Raw genomic sequence first — 22,788 nt, 5'->3', positions numbered from 1 at the left:
CGATATACAAGCACACAATGCGTTACTTGAAATAAGACATTCCACCTTCTTCAACTAAATTGTGTTGTATATGGAACATAACCTACTGTGAAGCTGTTCACACAAAGGTTTACCTAACATTGCTGGGAAAAACAGGGAAAACATGCACATGTACAGTACAGTATATGTTACTATTCTTTTTACTCTTTTGATTGCTGTTTCTTGCACTCTTCTATCCCTTTGTTTGCTGTGCTTCATGCTGTACGTGTTTTTGTTGTTCTGAATGTTATTATGCTGCTGCATGCATTGTCTGAAGGAAGCCAAACTAAAATAAGTGTTACACAAGATGTAACAATAAAGTACAACCTTGAACCTTGAACCTTCCACATAATGAGTACTTTCTTCTTTTGGTACTTTAAGTATACATTTGGATGTCAAGTACATTTCTACTCGTAATAGTTCTACATTGGATTATTGGTACTTTTACTTAAGTAAAACATGGGAGTACTTTTTCCACCAGTAGCTCTATGTATGTAGGCATATGTATAATGTATTGATATAGATAGACCTTTATTGATTCTGTGGGGGGAATTCAGTTGCCTGAAGCAGCATAGCAGTTAAGATAAAGATACAGAGTAAGATAACTACTATATAGACCTACTGTAAGATACAGCAGGATAAAAAACATCTCTCACACACACACACACACACACACACACACACACACACACACACACACACACACACACACACACACACACACACACACACACACACACACACACACACACACACACACACACACACACACATTTACCTTTTGTACTTTTACTCAAGTACATTTTGAATACCTTTTTTAACTTGTAACTGACTATTTCTACATTGTGGTATTGAGACATTTACTCAAGTAAAACAAAAAGGCAGCTAAGGCTTGCAGATACCAACAATGACCACCTGATGTCCTCACTACCTTATGGCTTATGCTGTCTCCACTGACATCACAACTGACGTGTGTGTGTGTGTGTGTGTGTGTGTGTGTGTGTGTGTGTGTGTGTGTGTGTGTGTGTGTGTGTGTGTGTGTGTGAAGGTTACTATTGCATGTGCTCTCAAATGCATCGCTCTGGTAAAGATCAGGGTGATGAACAATTCCTGGTGCAGGAATGTGCAATGCAAATTGTGCATACCCCTTATGCACTACTAACCTGGAATACATGAAAATAATGTGCATAACCCTTATGCACTTCTAACCTGGAATACATGATAATAATGTGCATACCCCTTATGCACTACTAACCTGGAATACATGATAATAATGTGCATATCCCTTATGCACTATACTAACCTGGAATACATGATAATAATGTGCATATCCCTTATGCACTATACTAACCTGGAATACATGTTAATAATGTGCATAACCCTTATGCACTTCTAACCTGGAATACATGATAATAATGTGCATATACCTTATAAACTTCTAACCTGGAATACATGGTAATAATGTGCCGACCATTCTGGCTCCCCTTGCAGGGGATTTTCTATAACAAATTACTACAGACCAGGTCATGGAGGCCTTTGCATGGCTGGTACTGCAGCACAGCTGAGCTGCGGTGACCTTTATCACTCTGTTTGAGATAAACAGGGAAGCCAGCCCCATTAAACATCCTCGGAGGCTATACGTGTGCAGTGGCTTCAAGCACGTGAACTTCCATGAGGCTAGAGGCCCTGATGACATTCATGACAGAGGCCCTGATGACATCCCGGGCGGCTGTAGCCTGGCTAATAAGCCAGACTCAAATCACACTGTCGGCAGGCAATTTATTTTTGCCAACGGCTGATTCGGTCTGGCTTATTAGCCAGGCTAGGGCGGCTGGGCCACCTCGTGGCATTGGCCCGACCTCCCGTTAGTCCGACCATTACTAACACTATCCCAAATCCTAACCTAACCTCACAGGAAGTACCTAACCTAACCCTAACCTCACAGGAAGCCACGGGTGATTTGTAATCCGCAGCACGGGTGATTTGTAACCCGCAGCACAGGTCGGACTAACGGGAGATCTGACCTTACGGTAAGCATGCGCAGGGAGGGAGTTTAAATGCTTTGAGAGGCCGGTGAGGGACTTCGTTCCATGTTGCCAGACATAATGGACCCCTGGCTATTTTGCACATTAATATGGCTCTCCACACTGTATTTGTTCACCTGGAAGTGAGTAACTGCTGTCTCCAGTTGCTGTTTGTGGACTACAGCTCAGCCTTCAACGCGAGAGTTCCTGCCAAGTTCGACAGCAGGCTCAGAGATCTGTAACCTGACGCTGCCAGATGAGGGCGGTATTGGGTAACCATGTTCCCCGTGAAACAAATTTGTGTAGCAAGCTTTTTGGAGCTGGCAGCGTCAGGTTTAAGAGATCTGGGCTTGCACCCGACAATGTGCAGCTGGATGGCTGTCACCAGGTGGTGAGAATGGGCAGCATCCTATCAGATCCGCTGAACATGGGAGTCCCTCAGGGCTGCATGCTGAAACAACTACTTCCCCCAATATATATATATATATATAATATATATATAAACTTGTAATTTGACAAATTAAGTTGAATTTGAAGTTGCAGTGTATCGAATGTATGTGTGCGTGTAAGCGTGGGTGGCGGACAGTATATATATTCAGAGAAAGCTGTATTTCTTTCATGCCAGCTTTAGGCTCTTGACCCTTAATTATGTGCGAAAGGAACACCTACAGTCAGCAGTCCCTGGTGGGACTTTTTGCACAGGCCTTTAAGGAAGCCTGTGATACTCGGGCCTAATGCTGATGTAACGCCGTGTCAGATCCATGCGGTGCTGAAGCAGGCAGCGCCATATATCATGACATCGGGGGTAACGTCGTGCACAGATTTGATAACAGACAAACCCATCCCTCTGTGTATAGGAGTTGACGCGGTGTGGCGGGTGCCACGATGACAGCGCTCCCAGGTGACTCACTTGGCACCTTCCCCCATAACAGATACGACTGCTGCGTCAGTAAGGGCCCCTGGCTGCGTGGCAGTAATCCCAGCATAGTCGTCATCACCTGAGCGATGCTCTATGGGCCATGATGACACTGCTCCTGGCGGTGAGCTCATCTCTCCGCCTTGGAAGCAGATGAATCTGAACCAATAAATGCCAATGACCAAATCATAAATACATTTGGCCTGTGTGACCAGGCCACCGCAGCCAATAACCACCACCGCCTTTCAGGCACACAGACATCACCGACAACTCACGAGAACCCTTAACAGGGCAGCTCTCAGCTTTAGCCTCAGCCGCTGCCTTTGCACTGAGCATAATACAGACCTAAAGCTCTGGACATGCATCACTAATCCCCTGGATCGAGCACCCCTCTGAAGGTATCGACAGTTGGTTGATTGAGGTTGACCACATGCATGGCAGGTCAGTATTTCCAATTTTGTATACTTCTACTTCTACTCCACTTAGTCCACTACATCTCAGAGACAATATTGTACTTTTACACTGATGTGTTGTGTGCTTGTAGATCGGGCTGTCAATACACACACACACACACACACACACACACACACACACACACATACACACCTCTGGCCACGTACAGGCCGAGAAAGTACTAAATGCTGGTTGGCATGCTAACAGACTTGAAAACAGCCATGGGTCAGGCCAGTGATTAATGAACCATCCTCACTACAGTAATGGAGTCCTCCACAGACTTATCCCACCTACAGATACACTCATCAGAGGTGTCAAAGGACTTGTTAAGGTGACTGCAGTAATCCATCATGTGCTAACCAGCCCTCGGAATAGCTGCTGGAAAAATCACTCATTGGTAAATTTGAGTTATGTCAGTTCACTAAAATTGCAGAATGGTTGGATCAGCATCAGTGGTGGTAAAAGTACTTTACTTAAATACAAGGAGCAATACTGCAATGTACTGTAGAAATACTGGTAAGCACAAGTATTGGCATCAATATATATATAAAGTGCCAAAAGTAAAATTACCCATATGCAGAATGTCCAATTTCACAGGTTTCAAATTTATAAAATGTATACAAATCTGTTGCAAATAGCAGATCTACAAGCTCACAACCCGAGCTCACAATGGGACTTGTGAGCTTGTAGATCAGCTATTTTCAAATAGCCAAAGTTTTCAAATAATTGTATAGTAAAAATTACAATATTTGCCTCTGAGATGTAGTGGAGTAGAATTACAAGCATAAATTGGAAATACTCCGGTAAAGTAAAATACCTCAAAATTGTACTTAAGTACAGTAGAGTAAATGTACTTAGTTGCTTTCCACCACTGATCAATATGAATGGATGGCTTGTCGCTGGGAGATTCTAGCTGGGCGCCACCACGCTGGAGCGTGCCACTAAGATGGGCTGTGATGTTATCACTAAACTGCTTCACTTTAACAGTAATCATATTCCCCAGATTCCTCCTCAGTAATAAGTTGCATAGGCGGAAGGATAGACTGTGTAATTGGTGTAATTGGTACTTACTGATCGGGCCATTGTACGTTCTATCCCATCAGGGTTACTGATGGGACTGGGGGGGAGAAGACGACAGCCTTCACGTGGCCATCCCTGTAAGTAGCAAGAGATGGTGAAAGACCAACTTGTGAAACTAATGTCGCCAACCAAACGTCGAGCGGGCAGGCTTAGAAACGGCGGACAGGCAGTTATTCCGACCATCAAAGACCGATTAGTGCTTCAACTCCATGTCGAGGGCCTAACCACAGCCAAACTCAACTTCCAGCACACAGACTGGGGTTACAACCACACAGCACCCAATGGAGTGGCACTGAGCAGGGACGTAGCTGACCATTTGGTCACGGAGAAAATTGTTATTATGGGGGTTGGCTTGGCACTTTTTGGCACATTTTGTTGCCCCCCCTCGGCATGTTGCCCTACGTGCAGCGCATACGTATAGCGATGGCCCTGGTGCTGAGTGAATGGGCCTCCAACACTGCTGCTGTACGACCCCAAGGAACCTTAATTCCTTCTTCTCTGCCAGCTGGAATTGGAAAAGATTCAAGTCACCGCCACCCCTACAACAAGGCAGCAACCAATTCTGATGACATCTCCAGAGATGCACGGTTGGCAGCAGCGTGGAAGCAGGATTGGGAAGTCAGCCGGGCCCTCCCGCATTCATCGCTACATCTGGGACCCTGGAGATGGCGCTATAGGAGGAGACGACCTGCCACGCCGGCAATGGACCTCACCGCACTGTACCGCCTATACGAACTGGCGTTGCATGGTCGCTTTAAGGCATCAACGCAGAAGTGGGGTTTGGCGGACAGTGTGGCATGCGAGTGCGGTGACCGGTGACCCTAAGCAGACTGCCGACGATATAAGAACCACCTGCCCCTTATACAGACCACCCTCGGAAGCCAGCCTCTCCAAACTTAGGACCAGTGATGCATGGCTACACGACACCGAGTTGGACCTCTGACGTTAAACGAAAGAAGAAGGGCTACTGGCCTATACCCATTCCATAATATGAAAGAAATGAATTGCCCCATCCCCAATTCCCCACCCCATAGTATTAACGTCTAAAACAAAGATCCTTCCCTAACATAAAACGTCACACTTGTGCGGAGTGAGGGGTGCCCAGAGTTTTGGGGGCATGCCATGTTGATGTTCTCATGTCTAAATAATAAATAAAAATAAATACATTTATTACAAGATGTATTTATATCAGCGAGATGACATCTTACATTAATTTAGTAATTTACCCTAAACAAACATTAATTTCCATAGACTTGGCTGGGATGGGACATTTATAATTACGTTCTAAACACACATTAAACGTCTAGACTTGGCACATCAATACAGCATAGAATTGTGGACAAAATCGTATCCAACGACAACTAAATATTATTCTTTGTGTCTGAGAGGCTAAATGTCTATTAACGGTGGTCAGGGCAAAAATGGCAAAAAAAGATAATGGGCCTTGATATGAAAAAGGTTGAAAACCGCTGCGCTATAGAGGATTTGATTTTGCAACTACCTTGGAGTGCTTAATGGATATATTATCAGAATTCGGTAAGAAAATGGCTACTCCGGAATTCTCCTTTTGACTCAACAAGGCAGGCACGCTGACAGCAAGGCCTTGAGGCCCGTGAGGCACCCCCAGTCGAGCCGCTGGGCAAATGAGTGCCTGCGCTGAACAGCCATATGGCCTTGCGTGTCAACCAGTGTGCCGCATGAGTTGGAAAGCCATGGCTGATGGAATCGTTTAACGCGTGATGCAAAACAAGCGTCTTACCCCCGTCTCAGCCAATCATAGACCAGGGTGTCCAAAGGTTTTTCAAAGGGGGCCAAATTAGAAAATTGAAAACACCCAAGGGCCAACTACATCTCCTACTATATCATAATGTACTTTTGGACTGTATTAAAGTCACATACAAATGCATTGCCTTTCAACAAGCTGTAGGCTGCAGTACATTACCAAATGTAATCAGATGTGGAAGGCATTTCTGTCTGTTTAGCTATAAGTGGTTAACATTGATGACAGTATAGGCTATAGCTATAGTAGAGCTACATTACATCTCTCTTTCCTTTGCATTACAATGACATTTATGACAGATAGAGCCCACATTAAACCAGAGTTCTCAAATCCTGTCAAAAAAGAACAAAAACTAGATAAAGTGCCCCACGGGGCACAGGTCTCCACAAGGCCAGGTCAGATTGTGGCCTCCTCCTAATAGGCCAATGTGAAAGGGTTCCATTTCTTCTTATGCCTTGGATGGCAATTGGATGATTTGAGGCATTTTGTTCCAAAAATGTGTTCTGCAAAAATCCACCTGTTGGTGAGAAAAGGGTGGGATATATTCCTCAGCCTAGTAGGAAAGTCTGTGAGTTCCTTGTTAAAGTGGGATTGTAGACCGGCTGTTTGTCAGTAATAAAACCTTTACAATGACATACTGGACATGAGGCAGACTTGCAGGTGAGAAATAAAGTTTAATGTCTTCCAGGCCTGGACAAGATAAGTGAAATAACTGAAGAAAATAAAGAACTCAAACAGAACTCAACATAATTTAAACAGAGAGGTACTGGTGTCAACTTCTCCTCAAGATGCTCCCCCTAAAGCAATCAATCAGAGCTCTCTTCAGGAAATCATGGCAGCTTCCCAATTATAGCATCTGCATAGATAAACACAAGTATATTAGATTCACATGTCACAGCAGAATGTGGGACTGAAATCAACCTGTTACAAATATACAGCAACAATACAATTAATGTATATTGTTGAACAGCTTACATTACTCTGACAGAGGCTGCTCTGTCACATTCCTGTAGTTCCAAACATTGGAACTTTCGCATTAAGATAGAAAGAGAACATTCTTACAATGGGAGTCTATGCTAGTGACACAACTCTCTTTCTCTATGGGTCTGGTGTGGTGAGGGCTGAGTCAAAGTGGTTCTGCCATGTCGTGCCTCTCCTGGGTTGTACACTTTTCGTATAGAATAAACAACACAGACACAAAAGTGAATTTCCTTCTTTTGTCAAATGTCACATTTAATGAAGTTTTGAAACATTGTATGTACAACTAGAAAAAACATACAAGCTAACGCTAATACATACATTATTATCATTATTATTATTAATATTATTAATATTATTGTCATTAAATAATATTATTTTTTTGTGTAGCCTACTTTCCAGGTAAAGTTACATTTTTTTATTTTTTGTAAAACAAAAGAAAATAACTTATTTTCTTGATGAAGGGAGAGGAAAATGCAGTGAAAATGCATTTTGGGGATTTTAAGAAAAGGAAATAAAATTCGGAGACATTCTGGTGAACATTTTTGGATGTGAGAACAAAAGAGAAAATAAATAAAAAATATAAGAATTCATGAGAATTTCTTATATTTTTAAAACAAATCTAAAATCTATAATGTGAAATATGTATATGAGGGCATAATTCTGGCAAAAAAACTGTATCACAAAAAAGTAAGGAAAATAATCAAAGGGGACAAAAAAATGCGAGGATCCCAATTTTGGTTTGAAAAGCTGTGGCCCTATTAAAAAAAATAAAAAAGCTATAGATGAAGTGGACATCCTTTATTACGCTATAAGGAAATAACTTCAAAGAACCCTGACGATGATTGATAACATTAGTAAAAGTGTGGTAAATGTGTGGAAAAAGGAAAACAACATTTATTTAGTTTACTTTCAGTGGGCTCTTCAGAATGGCTGAAGAGAAAACAGAACAGTTTGCTATGGATTCCCGTCTCAATTTTTTTATTAAAAAGTCAAATAAATTCAGGTTCTGAATTATTTTGGTACATGCCTGAATGAAACAAACAAAAATAAATAACATTATTTGAGTATGCTCTCATGAATGCCTTAACGTAATTTCACAAAATGCACAAGGACCCTGTCTGATTATTATGATGACATTAGTAAACCGTTACGAATGCCTAAACACCAAAAGAGCAACATAAACTGGACCCTTCATGGATATTTTAGTAAGCAGTTAATAAAAAAATAATAAAAAAAGGTAGGACCTTTGTGTATTTTTATTTTAGCTGGCCATTATGAATGTCAGAATATAAACAACTGCATTTTTTTCAACTAAAATAAAAATCTACGTGTACACAGAACCTTGATTCTGCCAATGCGGAACATTCTGCCAATGCTTTTCAATGGGAACAGAGCGGTTGGTTACCATTCTCTGATTTAAAATACAAAAAAACAAAGGCGACGTTCAGCATTGGCTGAGTTAAAGTTTGGTGTGTCCACATCCTAAGGACCAATTTAAGGCCAACATGTGAGGGCAAAAATGTAAAGACCCCTCTTGAATCTCTTTAGGCAGCCATCATGGAATGCCTTAAAACTATATAAAAAGCGCCTACATAAGGACCCTTAATAGACATTTTTAGTCAGCCATTATAAATGTCCAAGGAACCTTTTAGAACCGTTTTTAGGCAGCTAACAGTAATGCCTGAAAAAAAGGGGAAAAAAACACAATAACAACAGCAACAACAGACAAATAAGGACAATGTATAAATACATTTAATAATCTATGATGAATGCCTGGCAAAAAAGAAATTATAGAATTAAAGTTAAAGGACCCTTTTTGAACCTTTAAGACAACCATCATTATTGCCTGAATACAAATGACAAAAAAGTCAAGGACCCTATAAATGGACATTTTTAGTAAGCCATTATGAATGACTGTGAATGACTAAAGAAAACGAACAACCCTTTTTGAAAACAATGTTGTAGGCAGTCATCATGAATTCCTGAATATAACAAACCCAACAATATAAGGACCTTCAATGAACATTTTAAGTAACCAACATTGAATGCCTGAAGTAAAAAAACAAGTTTCGTCAGTGAAACATCACAGTAATCATTTCAGTCGAGTAATGAAAAAAGGGAGTCGTAACGAAAACAAAATTATGAAAAGAAAAACTGCGCAACACAAAAAAACAAAGCCAGATAATCGTTGTTCTTCTTTTCCGCGTCTGTACAAGCGACAATTTAAAAGTCTTGTAAATCTCTAACGTCTACATTTATTTGATCTTTTGTCATCAACGTTACTTAATTTACTTTATGATTTTTTCTTTACATCATTATTATAGTTTTTTTCTTTTTTTTACAGCACAGCAAAGAAATTGTAATCAGGTGTTTTGCCTTTCTTTTTCATTTGTACAAAAAAGATTGTGAGCTTGAGGCTCAACACACACACAGAGAGAGATAGAAAGAGAAAGGTCAAATTATCATTTAGATCAAGTCGCTTAGATTGATCAGCAAAATAGAAAACACAAAAACATTTATTTCAACATTATAATTTCCTTTATGTTTTTGAGGGGGGATTTAATTTTAAACTTATATTGTTTATTTAAATCCTGCACTTATATTGAGTTCCCCTTTGGATATGGGGGATAATATCCTTCAGTTTGAACCATTCAGATTATATCATTCGAATTAAGCTGCCCATATCAAATAGTTCAGATTAAGTCATTCGGATTGAGTCATTTTGATAGAGTCATTCGGAATTGGATTGAATTGATTAGGTCTTTTTTTGAGCCATTCAGAATAAGTCGACCTGTAGAAAAGTGATTTACAATCATATCCAGGGTGGGTGTGCATTCCTTCATAATGTACAACTGCGCAAAAATAATACTGGAAAAGGTGTACTAGCAGTGGCTGTTCATACTTTTGTGAGTACCTTTGCGGACATAATAATTTGGCAGCTATTTTGGAACAGTGTGCGTGTGTGTACACTTTTTTTTATACATCTAATACTTTGAGTTAATACAGTGTGTGTGTAGTTTCGTGTTTACTTCGGAGCAATAGTAGTAGAGGAGGCTGAAACAACAGCCAAAAAAAAACACGCACATCCAAGTAAAGAAATACAAAAATCTGCACACCATTTTATGCTCCCAGAACTTTCTTTACTTAAAGTGGTAAAATACTTTGGAGCAATATTCACACCTTTTCTTTCTTGCAATAATGTTTTTGATTTTTTGCCTTTTCCTCCAAATGATGCGTTATGCCAAGTCCAAATCCCCCTTATACTGTAGTAGGCCATCGCCATTACTGATGAATACTGGCTGGTTTATAAGGGAAGGTGTTGATTAGCATGTTTTCGGTACGGTGAGGCACCCGCAACCAACCTGCAGGATTCAATAGCAACACAGATAACCGTCCCTGCTCGGCTATCCCTCAAATGCGGTCAGTTATGAATGATTGTTATAGAGCAGCGCCTGGCCAATTTGGATGCACAGTCGAGCGTTCAAAGATCCCTATAGTCTCTTGGTGGATGGGAAGGAAATTAACCCATACATTTGCATTCTATTGTTGGAGTATTGCACTTGTGCATGTCGTATGTTTTGTTTAGAAGTCTGTTTACGTCGAAATGCTCTTTGTACGACTGGGTTTTGTATTCAAGAAACACTTCATATATATTCTTTCATGTACATTTGTGTGTACATTTTGTATGTGTGTATACCTTTTGGGTACAGCTGAGCTTATACGTTGTAGTGGAAAAGTAATTTTACTATGTACTTGATGTGTACTAATTTGCGTACAATCATATTTGGGGGAGTGTACATTTGAGCATATGACAGTTGTGTAATTTTCTGGGGGTATGTGTGTATCTGTAGGGGTCATAAGCGGAACTAGTAGTAGTGGTGGTACTACTAGTACTAGTATTACTACTAAAAGTAGAACTAGTAGCACTATTAGTAGTAATACTACTTCTACAAAATCTTTGGCAATATACATGTAGCTTGGCGGGAAGGCTAGCATTAGCATTAGCTACTTTGCTACGTTAGCGAAGGCGACATTTTGTTTTTTCAATACGTTATAAAAGTGAGAGAGCAGGTGAAATAAAAGTACACATTTTATCTACAACACGAGAGAGAGAATGGACAGATTAAGAGAGGGTGATGATAAGAGAGAAATAGATGAGAGCGATAGAGTGAATGAAAAAGGGAGAGAATGTTTGTAGAGTGACAAATTGCGCTATTGGATGCTATTCTTTCGTCTATTTCCTTTAATGCATTTTCACTTCCTTTTCCAATGAAAAAAAGATGTAAATAAACGAAACATTCTGGCAAAGTTTCCATTAGCACAATATATACATTTTCCTTTTCCAAGAATTTCACTTTCATGAAGTCGTATTTTGGGAGTGTGGGGGGGGGGGGGGGGGATGTTGTATTTTGATGTTACTCATTGCCACATTTTCCCCAACTATTGCAGAAAATATTCTAAAAAGCACTTTTACATTTTCAGCGAACGTTTCCAGTTTCTCTATTTTATCCGACTGCGCATTTAAAATAATTCCAATTCCACTCAAAAGGTCCTTCTTTGTGATTTTTTTCTTCTTTCAGTTTTCTTTTTTGTCCTATTCTACTAATTTACCACCATAGGCAGGGAATCATTCAACGGGACAGTTTCTTCCACTCACAATTTTCAAAATTGAACCCAAAACCTTACCCCACACACCTGCAGGGAATATCTCTCAACAGTTTTGCAGTCTCCAAAGTCCTTGGAAGCTTTCCAAGAATTACTTCACCGACGATGGCTTCCTCTCTTCGTTTTGATCTCGCTTCCTCTCCTGTCTTTTCCTCCACGAAGCGTTCTGATGCTAGTCATCACTACGCAAAAGTTTGTCGTACAAATCGGATCTGGAGGACGGATCGGAAAGAATGAACAGATGTATGGATTGATGGATGGATGTGTGCAAAAATAGAGAGAGCGAGTGAATGAAGGAATATCTTCCTCTGTTTTGTTCCTTTCGATTCTGTCTGAGGGAGAGAGAGTAACAGAGACAGAGAGAGAGAGGAAGGGTTAAGTGAAATAAATGATGAACCCTTTAAGATTTGAGGCCGATTCTCAAACTATTTTGTATAATTCAAAATTATATGTGAGCTTACGTATATCTGCTATTTTTGAATTGCCAACTGAAAAAATCTAAACTGACACAGATGCTTTTCCGGTTCTTACTAACCGTATCAAAACATGGATCGGATCAAAACATGGATTAAAGAATATAAACCCTGGAAAACGTAGCCTACGGTTCTGGCAGGCTAGACGATTAATTTAATCCTACGGTTACTACGGTTCTGGCGGGCTCCGTGCTGAGTGACTTTTTTAGGGGTAACATACAAACTCACTCATTTTAGTGAAATTGGGGCAATGTTTTCAACCTTTTTAATGCCATGGGCCATTATATATACCGCTTTTGAGCCACGGACCACCCTTTGATGACATTTAGCCTTTCAGACCCAAAACTAAAGAATATTTCGTTGGATAGGACTTTGTCCACAATTCCATGCTTTTGGCAAACGTTGATCAAAATAAAAAAATCTTCTACATTTCTCTAATCGTATAAGACTTCTTGTAAATTAAGAATGCAGATGTTTAACAATAATTTCACTTTTGAGAGTGTAATGATAAAACAAGAAAGGGAGGCTCCGCACACTCAAATCTGCATGTGCACAATCAATGGATTTATTGCAAGCTTTCGGTCCACTGACCTTCTTCAGGCATCGCAATACTTTTTCAATAACTTTGTGACTCCAGCACCTCACTTAAAGGTATATTCAGTGATTTCACTCAAAAAACCTTAGGTTTCGTTTTTGGCTGTGGGACCCAGCCTTTCGTCCAATCAGGATAGAGAGTCAAAAACGAAACCTAAGGTTTTTTGACCCCCAGGGGTTAACTGGGGACAGGGAAGAACTCCTTATATGGCCAGCACACTCTATAGTAGGGAGGATTATCACAACAAAACAAAAAAATAAGTGATATTTGAATTAAGTGAAATCACTGAATATACCTTTAAGTCTTTCAGCAGATGAGCAGTGGCTTTTTTACATTTTTGTCTAGCCAAATTGAAACGCTCTCAAGAGTTAAAGATCTATACAAACTCTCCATCATTTAGCTGGGGACCACCTGGAATCCCCTTCAAGGACCACCGGTGGTCCCCGGACCACTGGTTGAGAACCACTATTTTAGAACCTCTCAAATGACATACTCACGTACCACATACACATTAATATTGGCATCAGTGTTGCGGATCCGCCCAATAGCAGGGAGAGGAGAAAGGGGAGGTGCCTCTCGTTGGCTCTGCCCACTGGAGAGCCGCCCAATCGTGGCTCAGCAGAAGCTGGCGCGGGAGAGGGCGTGTCTAAACAAAGAACAGAGCGAGGGGGGGGAGGGGGGGGGGGGGGGGGGCAAGTTTTAGTGCCTTTTCTGGTTTTATCCTCATAGCCGTTTTTGTATTGACCTGTACTTTCGTTTAACCCATTCTGACCTGAGATCAGATTCATACGAGATTTCCGCCGGACACACACTGGTCCTGATGAACCTGACCTGACCTGAGATCAGATTCTAAAAATGTCAGTCGTTTTTTTTGATTTTTCAAAAATAGCAGACCTACAAGCTCGTATCGCGCCACTCGGTGGCGCGATATGAGCTTGTAGATCTGCTATTTTTAAATAGCTAAAGCATAACATGATGCCGACACCAAAATGGGTGCCCGGTCAGAATGGGTTAACAGTACTCATTCTGCAGTTATTTCAATCAATCAATCAATCAATCAATCAATCATTATATTCATTTTAAAAATATATCTTTTACAAATGTAAAAATTTCAGGAAATTATAATTTTTTTAACCAACACACAGAAGGGTGTTCAATAGCATTGATTTATGGAGAAATAAATTGGAGTTAGGTAGTTTCCCCCCGACAACAATGATGGATATACTTTGATTGATTTTTATTTAATCGTTAATAATCTTTTCATAACTAATTTTGATATTTCAAAATTGACAGACTTAGTATTACTATTTAGAATGAATACTAGTGGTGCTACTACTAGATCGACCACTACTACTGGTATTACTAGAACTAAAATTATGACTACTACTATTACTACTACTACTATTACTACTACTAGCACTACTATTACCTACCTATACCAGGATCAGTGTCAGTAGTAGAAGTAATTTGTTTGGGTTCTTCGATCCAGGGAGTTGCGTGGACAGCCACACTCCAGTCACTCCAAGTTCCTATCTCAGTGTCCTTAGCGGCGACCTAGGAGTCAAGGAGAGGATACAATATATGGAGGAAAAATAAGACATGAATACAGGCAAGAAGAAATTTAAGATTTAAGTAACTTGAAGAAAACATACATTTCAAAAATATATAACTTAATATTAAATAACTTAGACAGATTACCTGAATAATGTACTCTTTTCCTGCGTATGCGTCAGTAATCGTATGGGAGGTGCTGTCTGACAACTCCACCTGCAGCGGCCAATCAGAAGAAAGGACCCATAGAGAGAGAGAGAGAGAGAGAGAGAGTTATGTCACTAGCATAGACTCCCAGTGTAAGAATGGAATGCGGAAGTTCTCTTTCTATCTCAATATCTATCGCAACATCCCGCTTTGCGGCAAGGACAATTTATAGAAGAGCACAGGAAGCGAAGGCCGTGCGGTGGACTCCATGTTACTCCCTGGAAGGAAAGAAACATGCGCAATGGGCCAATTGCGGCTATATGCAGCCAACACTTCCGCACACTGCATCGTCACACCGCCACCTAGCCACCTGGCATGCACAGTGCAGCGTTTTCAATCACTGCTGCGCCTCCGTCTAAACGCAGAATGAAAAGTGAGAATGCGACGGCACTTTGCCGCTTTCCCTAGCCCATTCTGAACGGGCACCCATTTTGGTGTCGGCATCATGTTATGCTTTAGCTATTGAAAAATAGCAGATCTACAAGCTCATATCGCGCCACCGAGTGGCGCGATACGAGCTTGTAGGTCTGCTATTTTTGAAAAATCGAAGAGCGACTGAAATTTTTAGAATCTGATCTCAGGTCAGAATGGGTTCATCAGACCAGTGTGTGTCCGGCGGAAACCTCGTATGAATCTGATCTCAGGTCAGAATGGGCTAGAGACCGTTGTCGTCCAAACGTGGCCTAAGAGAGAGACATACACAAAGGCCCCTTTTCCACCGGTTGGTTCCCAATGTGAACCGGTTCAGTTCTTTTTGGTTTTTAGTCCATGAGCCAGAGCTCCAAAATTGGAACGTTAATTATGAATTGAGTGTAGCAAAACCATACCTATATTAGATTGTTATCACCATGACACTTCCCCAATTGAGTACTTACATGAAGGCAATGATTTATTATATTACAAATTTTACATTTTTAAATATGCAAATGAGGCATTATGTAGGAAAATATGCAAAATATGAAAAAATATGAAAAAGGTACTACTGTGGAAGGGTTATCATGTATTAATTTACTTGTATTTATCCTATAAACAATTTAATACAGGGTATAGTTTGCCCACCCATTTTGGAGCTCTGGCTCATGGACTAAAAACCAAAAAGAACTGAACCGGTTCCCATTGGGAACCAACTGGTGGAAAAGGGGTCAAAGAGAGAGAGAGAGAGAGAGAGAGAGAGACAGACAGACAGACAGACAGACAGACAGACAGACAGAGAATGAGACAGCACAATCATGGTCCAGCCGTTAAAGAGTATCCCACAACAATCTGGCCTCGCTCCCAGCCTGCAACGTCCTAATGCAATTCCATTGTCTGTGCTTCCCCCGCAAGCTGCCTTTTTCGACCAATCAAAACACGGGGTTTGACGCAACCGGGGAACGTAACAACAGACCTGCGAAGCATCAAACTCAACTTCCTTCGGGCCGTACTTCCTGCTTAGGCATTCTCACCACGTGGAATGGGGGAAAGTAACTAAGTACATTTACTCGCAAACTGAACCTCGCATCCGCCGGTATTTTGATTTTAGTATTAGTCACAGTCTTTGAATTAAAACTTTTTTTAAGTCAAATTTTAGTCATCTGAAATCTTTTAGTGTTAGTCTAGTTTTAGTCGACTACGTGTCATAAAGAGTTTAGTCAACTAAATCTACAGTTGATTTTGTTGACGAATTATATGATGGTGTCGTAATAGCAGATTTTACACTCACGTGCAGGTTGCATGCTGAAAATAGCCAACCTACAAGCTCTGCAACACGCGTGTGTAGATGTGCTATTTTCAGCATGCAACCAGGCATAAAATGTTCTTGGAAGTTCTACTGGATCTCTTGTTCACTAATCCCTCCCTAACATTTTAGTCTAGTTTTAAAGGTATATTCAGTGATTTCACTTAATTCAAATATCACTTATTTTTTTGTTTTGTTGTGATAATCCTCCCTACTATAGAGTGTGCTGGCCATAATAAGGAGTTCCTCCCTGTCCCCAGTTAACGCCTGGGGTTCAAAAAACCTTAGGTTTCGTTTTTGACTCTCTATCCTGATTGGACGAAAAGGCTGGGTCCCACAGCCAAAAACGAAACCTAAGGTTTTTTGAGTGAAATCACTGAATATACCTTTAACTTGTTGATGATATTGACTATATATATATATATATATATATACATATATACATAGACACATAAATATACATAGTTTTAGCAATCATATTTATTCCGGTTTTATAATCTATTCAGTTTTCCTGAGTGAAAAAAGGTAGTCGACGAACATTCTTCGTTATAGACGACGGAATCAACAGTGCTACTCTACTCACATGCTGCCACTGGTCCTTGATGAGCGGCCTGTAGCGCAGGAAGTACTTGAGCGGGAAGTTCTCGACGTCGGGCCACGTGGACGGGCTCTGCCAGGACACCTCCAGGCGCCGGGCGTTGTTGGCGATCGCCGTGGCCACCACCCTCTCCGGGGGGTCCGGTTTGACTGGGGTGTGGAGGGGGGGGGGGGGGGGGGGGGGGGGGGGAGAGAGAGAGCATGGGACACAGATCCAATTCATAGATGCAGGTTTTTTACCGTATTCTGTTTGTGAATCTTTTTGGCCTCATGTAAGCAGATTAATCACTGCATCCAACTTTGAAATGCAGGTGAGACACTTTTCTGTCCAAAATTAACCCATTTTTACCTGAGATCAGATTCTAAAAATGTCTTCTACATCCTGACAGTTTTCTGAAAAAGCTATGTTTCTGTGTCAGTGGTTCTTCGATTTTTCAAAAATAGCAGACCTACAAGCTCGTAGCGCGCCACTCGGTGGCGCGCTATGAGCTTGTAGGTCTGCTATTTTTCAATAGCTAAAGCATGACATGATGCTAACACCAAAATGGGTGCCCGCCCAGAATGGGTTAAATGAAGACTTTTGTACAGCTGCAGGGATGACGTGAGCAATTTTGCACGGCTTCCAAGCGTGCATAATCAGTTTTGCTGACTGTATTACTTTTAAGTAATACAGTAAGGGCGCTCAAGTGGACAAAAGTTAGCAGAACTGGCACTGAATTATTGGCCTAATTCAGATCCTGAGTCTATGGGCCCCCTGCGCCTGAAACTGCCACAGGGCCCCCCACCACCCACCCACACACCCCCTCCTCTCCCAAATGCACATTTGCATGCCGGTACCACCTGAACCAGCCTACAGACAAGTGCCTGCCTGTAATAATTATTCTTAATTTATATGGTTGAGTAGATCGCAGCTCTTGCAGAATTAACCCATTACGACCCGAGGGCGATTCCACAAGTGCCTTCTAAATCAGTAGTTCGCACACTCTCAAGCTATTTCTGAGGGGTGCTAGCCCCTCCCATGTCCAGCCTTGAGGGTTTGTGTAAACACAAACATTGAATGCCATTGACAATGAATGGCCAGTTTTGAGTGTTTGTGCAAACACAAACATTGCGTAAACACAAACATTGAAGACAAAATAATGAGATTATGTATAATATGATGATGTACGATGATAAGAGCTCCCCTCACTTCACACGGGTGGGATTTTTTAGCCAATTCGCTAAAATCTAAAATGACGCAGATGATTTTCCGGTTTTAATGGGTTAAAAAAACAAAACAAAATAATTTGAATTGGGAATACACACAGGAAGAATGAAATGCACACTTCACATTCAATTAAAATCAGACACACTCAGTCATATTTCTAAGTTCATGCTTCACAGCTCCACTAAGGTGTTTTGGATCCATAGTCCAATTAGAAATGAATTAATACAATAACATCTCAATTTAAATGCAACGTACGTACGGTATTAAGTGCTGTATATCGTCACTGTCTTAATTGTTTGTGACCGATTTTCTATCAGCTTCCAGAGAGGAAATCCAGCACCTAAACTTTAGTCACCTTTTCAAATAGTAATATATTTATATTCAGACTAATGAGATACAGTATAGGTGGTATCAGCCAAGGGCATACTAATAATGTGCTGTCATCTGTATTTTAAGAATGCATTTGTCTCATCAGCAACAAACTGCACAGTGATGGTGAAGAAAGGCAACTTGGAAAGACACTTTCAGGCCAACCTTAAATTATTGTCTCCACCAGGCCGTCCGTCCGTCCGTCCATGTGTGTGTGTGTGTCCGTGAGCAGCTAATCTCGGCCACCGTTAACCCGGTCGATGCCACATTTTGCACACACACTCCCTGGATGCCAACGATGAACCTCTGCCCCAAACTTTCCAGAACGGCCTGTTGTAGCGCCACCAGGAGGCCGCTTTGTGCAAAACAAGTTTTTGCACAGTACACCTACAGATTTTGTCCAAACATCACGCAAATTGGTACACAGTCTCTTTAGTTCACATCTGGCTTTTAGAGTGCCGCCAGGAGGCCAACTTTTGTAAAACACATTTTTGGATATTACTCCTCCGGATTTTGTCCAAAAATCCCGCAAATCGTTACACAGTATCTCCATAGTCATGTGCTCAAGACGGATGTGTCTGATATTTCATATTCCATCCTAATTGGCTAACATTGGCTTTCAAATTTTGCAGGATTGGCCTGTTTTGAACAAAAAGCCTCAAATCATGAACGCAGCGTGCAATTTGACGTGAAATCTTTCACGCACTTTCCTACTAGGCTGAGGAATATAGCCCACCCATTTCACATTGGCCTGTTATAGCGCCACCAACAGGTGGATTGTGCATGCGTGCGATCAACACGGATCTGCACCATTTCCCATATTCCATCCTGATTGGCAAAGATTGGAACAAACAAACAAAAAACATGTTTATATTACTCCTAAACATTCCTATCCTCCTGGTGGAGACCTGTGCCCAGAAGGGCACTTTTTCTAGTTCCACAATATTTTTTACCAGTAGTGACCTTGGAGAAAGAAAGAAGAAACTGAAATGTCAAACATGTGCACTGTACATAAAACGGTGGGTACCGTCATCAGTATTTTAAGTCGCTTTTCTTTTTACGTGCATAACGCTTCATAATTTATCTTGCCTTTATTATTCATATTAAACTATTGACTTATTCTGTGTTTGCAGTATTACCAGGTGTTCACATTACCTGCCCCTGACAGGTAAATAATACTTTGGGGCAGGTGGAATTTGCTTTCAGGTTGCCCGGCCGGGCAAGTGCTCGTTTGAGAGGGGACGCAACCGTCTATGAACACAACACGGGATAACTGTCTAAACACCTGAACGTGGCGGCATTGAACCTGGAGGCGGGGTCAATGCTCTTTGGCCACTCAGAATAGCCAAATGGTATTGATCACGCCTCCGGGTCTTAAGTTAAGTAATAAGACCTGGTACTTAAGACACGCAAAATGCAGCCCAAAATGTGTTAAATTAAACGTACAGTAATTCAAATTTGATCTATCATTTTATAATGGACGATTGACTTTTCGGGCAAGTGGGCATGACCTTTGGCAAGTAGAACATGACCTGTATTTGCCCGAGGTAAGTAAGGTCTCACAGGCAAGTTGCCTGTGAGACCTTACTTAGTGTCAACCCCTAACATGCAAAAGCAGTGGTGATTTCCAGTGTCTGGTGCAGCTCAACAGCTAAGCAGATCTCTCATGGATGACCTTCTCTTGAATAACCTAAACAGAAGGTCCAGGGGCTGCTGTGGCGCAACCAGAACGCACAGCGAAACTAAATATTGAGCCTTTCACGAGCAGAGCTAATTCTTGAGACTTGTGCGACCCTGTGCGGAAAATCCCCACAGTCAGGGTCCTGAACAGACTCATTCTGATCATCTCGAATGAGTCTGTTCATAAAAACGTTAAAGAAAAATGAGCCTGTTGATAAAACGTGCCACTGTTTGTGGGGTCTTTTTGGTTCAGCTTCTGAATTTCAGGGTCAGGCTGTGGAACAGTGGGTCTCAGTTGGTCTCAACCCCCCATCCCCCCTCCCGACCTTTGGGTCTGGCCAGCCCCTTCCGGGAGCCAACTCTACTGCTACTAAATTACTGGTAGACCACGTGGTTCTCAAACATTTCCATGTCAAGTATCCCCAAATATATATATATGTACCGGTATATATATTTTTGCTTGCTTGCTCCCTCTCTTAAAGTGAGGACGCTTCGCTGCTTGCTCTCGCCTATGCTTCGATTCTTCAACTGATATCCTGATGTTTTGTGGGACTGTATTTCTTCTATAGATGGTGAAGCAGCATTCACGACTTGGAATAAACTCCCATTACACCTTAGACAGGCCAGCCTTTGTAGACAGCTTTAAAGCACAGCTCAAGACCTATTTCTTCAAACTTCCCTTTAGTTGATTATTAATTCCCTGTGTTGTTCTTATTCATGTCCCCACTGTCTTGCCTTATTCACAGCCATTTCTTGCTATTGCCGGTATTTTAATGTTGTTTTATGCTTTAGCTTTTCTTTTTTCTTTATTGCTCTGTAAAGTGCTTTGAGCTGCATTTCATGTCATGAAAGGTGCTATACAAATAAAGCTGTAATATTATCAGTGTTGGGCAATATTACTTGGGAGAGTAATATTATTAATATGTTACAAAATTACAACGCTTATAGATCTGCCATTTAAAAAAGATTCTTCTACATTTGAAAACTTGAAATGGAACATTCTGCATACCGAGAACTTGGGACTCCTCATGCATTGAAGGAAGCATGAGGTCAGTCCGTTGCTCTCCCCACGTTGGTGGAGGGAGTGTAGAGCCCAGGATTACATGAGATAATTGACACTGGGTGAAAAATGGGTCACAAAAAAGTAAGAAATGTGAGTACTTGTGAGTACCACTGGTACCCAGTACCACTGTTACCCCATTCTGACCGGGCACCCATTTTGGTGTTGGCATCATGTTATGCTTTAGCTATTGAAAAATAGCAGATCTACAAGCTCATATCGCGCCACCGAGTGGCGCGATACGAGCTTGTAGGTCTGCTATTTTTGAAAAATCGAAGAACGACTGACATTTTTAGAATCTGATCTCAGGTCAGAATGGGTTAATCAGACCCAGTGTGTGTCCAGTGGAAACCTCGTGTGAATCTGATCTCAGGTCAGAATGGGTTAACCAGTCCCACTGGTACTCACCGATGGTGGACTCCTCGAATGAGATGGCGGTGGAGGCTCGTCCGAGTGCGTTCAGCGCAGTGACGTTGACTCGGTACGGCACGCTGCTGAACACCTCCGGGAATCGAACGTGCACGCGGTTCTTGTGCGCGGCATCGCGCTGCGTCTCCAGAGGACGCTGGTTGTGCCTGTGGACGGAGAAATGATTTGTAGAGTGAGACATTAGAGTGATTCGACCCATTAAACCGTTTCAGTTCGTAGGACGCATGAGGCCGTCATAAGGATCCCGAAATATTAGTGCCTACGACGTCTGTGGACGTCCTAGCGACGTCCCAGCAACGCGGGGCGAGATGAGAATATTCAGAATTCTTCCTATTTTATTTTTTTTGGCATTTCGCTTTTCGCTTTCCGTACGCTAACGCTCAGTGCAATAATTAGCTTGTCATTGACTCCCATGTTAGCGCGGCGGAAAGAATGACTCGTATCTCCTAATCCAAGGCGCTCTCCGTGGTGATGAATGGATCGATATGCTGGCGCTCCTCATCCGTCTCTCCCGCAAAATATGAACGTTTTTTGGAGCGTAAAAAAAATAATTAAGATCGGGGATGTGAGGTCTCTTTGTAAAGTCAACTTTTTTAGGAAAGTGTTTCCGGTTCATGGCTTTCAGAGTAAAAGCGATCAGACAACTCTGGCACCCCGGAGCTTCTATTTTGATGCACTTCCGGCACTAAATGTGACCCGAGAGGACCAGATTCTACAAAATGTCTTCTAAATCATGACAGCTTTCTGAAAAGCCCCATGTTTCTATATGTCAGTGGTTCTCAAACTGTTTCATGGCCGCCGACCCCCATCGGAAAAATATGTTGTTCCAGAGACCCCCCCTAAAAACGATCGACGTGAACGAATATATATTCAAAGATTTGCAAATTTGCAAAAATAGCAGATCTACAAACTCATAGATCTGCTTGTAGATCTGCTATTTTTCAACAGCTAAAGTTTGCCTGAAGAACGTCCGGAGGGACCGAAAC

The 22,788-nt window shown here is 41.6% G+C and overlaps 1 protein-coding gene across 3 annotated transcripts in view; it reads right to left on the bottom strand.

The window, feature by feature from the left end:
- Positions 1–7,474: 7,474 nt before the first annotated feature.
- The window catches only part of cntfr (ciliary neurotrophic factor receptor), an 81,778-nt gene continuing 66,464 nt past the window's right edge, over positions 7,475–22,788 (bottom strand). For 2 of the 3 annotated variants that reach the window (XM_083794052.1, XM_083794050.1), the window contains 6 exons: positions 21,782–21,948; positions 17,044–17,207; positions 14,684–14,752; positions 14,419–14,539; positions 13,487–13,631; positions 7,475–12,249 (listed from right to left, as the gene is read on the bottom strand). In XM_083794052.1, coding sequence (XP_083650178.1) covers position 12,249; positions 13,487–13,631; positions 14,419–14,539; positions 14,684–14,752; positions 17,044–17,207; positions 21,782–21,948 — 667 coding nt within the window. In that variant the 3' untranslated portion in view covers positions 7,475–12,248. The remainder of the gene's footprint in view (positions 12,250–13,486; positions 13,632–14,418; positions 14,540–14,683; positions 14,753–17,043; positions 17,208–21,781; positions 21,949–22,788) is intronic. The other variant, XM_083794051.1, reaches the window with a different exon arrangement.

The sequence above is a fragment of the Protomyctophum parallelum genome (genome assembly GCF_964188405.1).
Source record: "Protomyctophum parallelum genome assembly, chromosome: 21".
In the NCBI taxonomy this organism is placed as follows: Eukaryota; Metazoa; Chordata; class Actinopteri; order Myctophiformes; family Myctophidae; genus Protomyctophum; species Protomyctophum parallelum.
The sequence above is the reverse complement of the archived record's forward strand: the minus strand, read 5'-3'. Positions and strand labels throughout refer to the sequence as shown.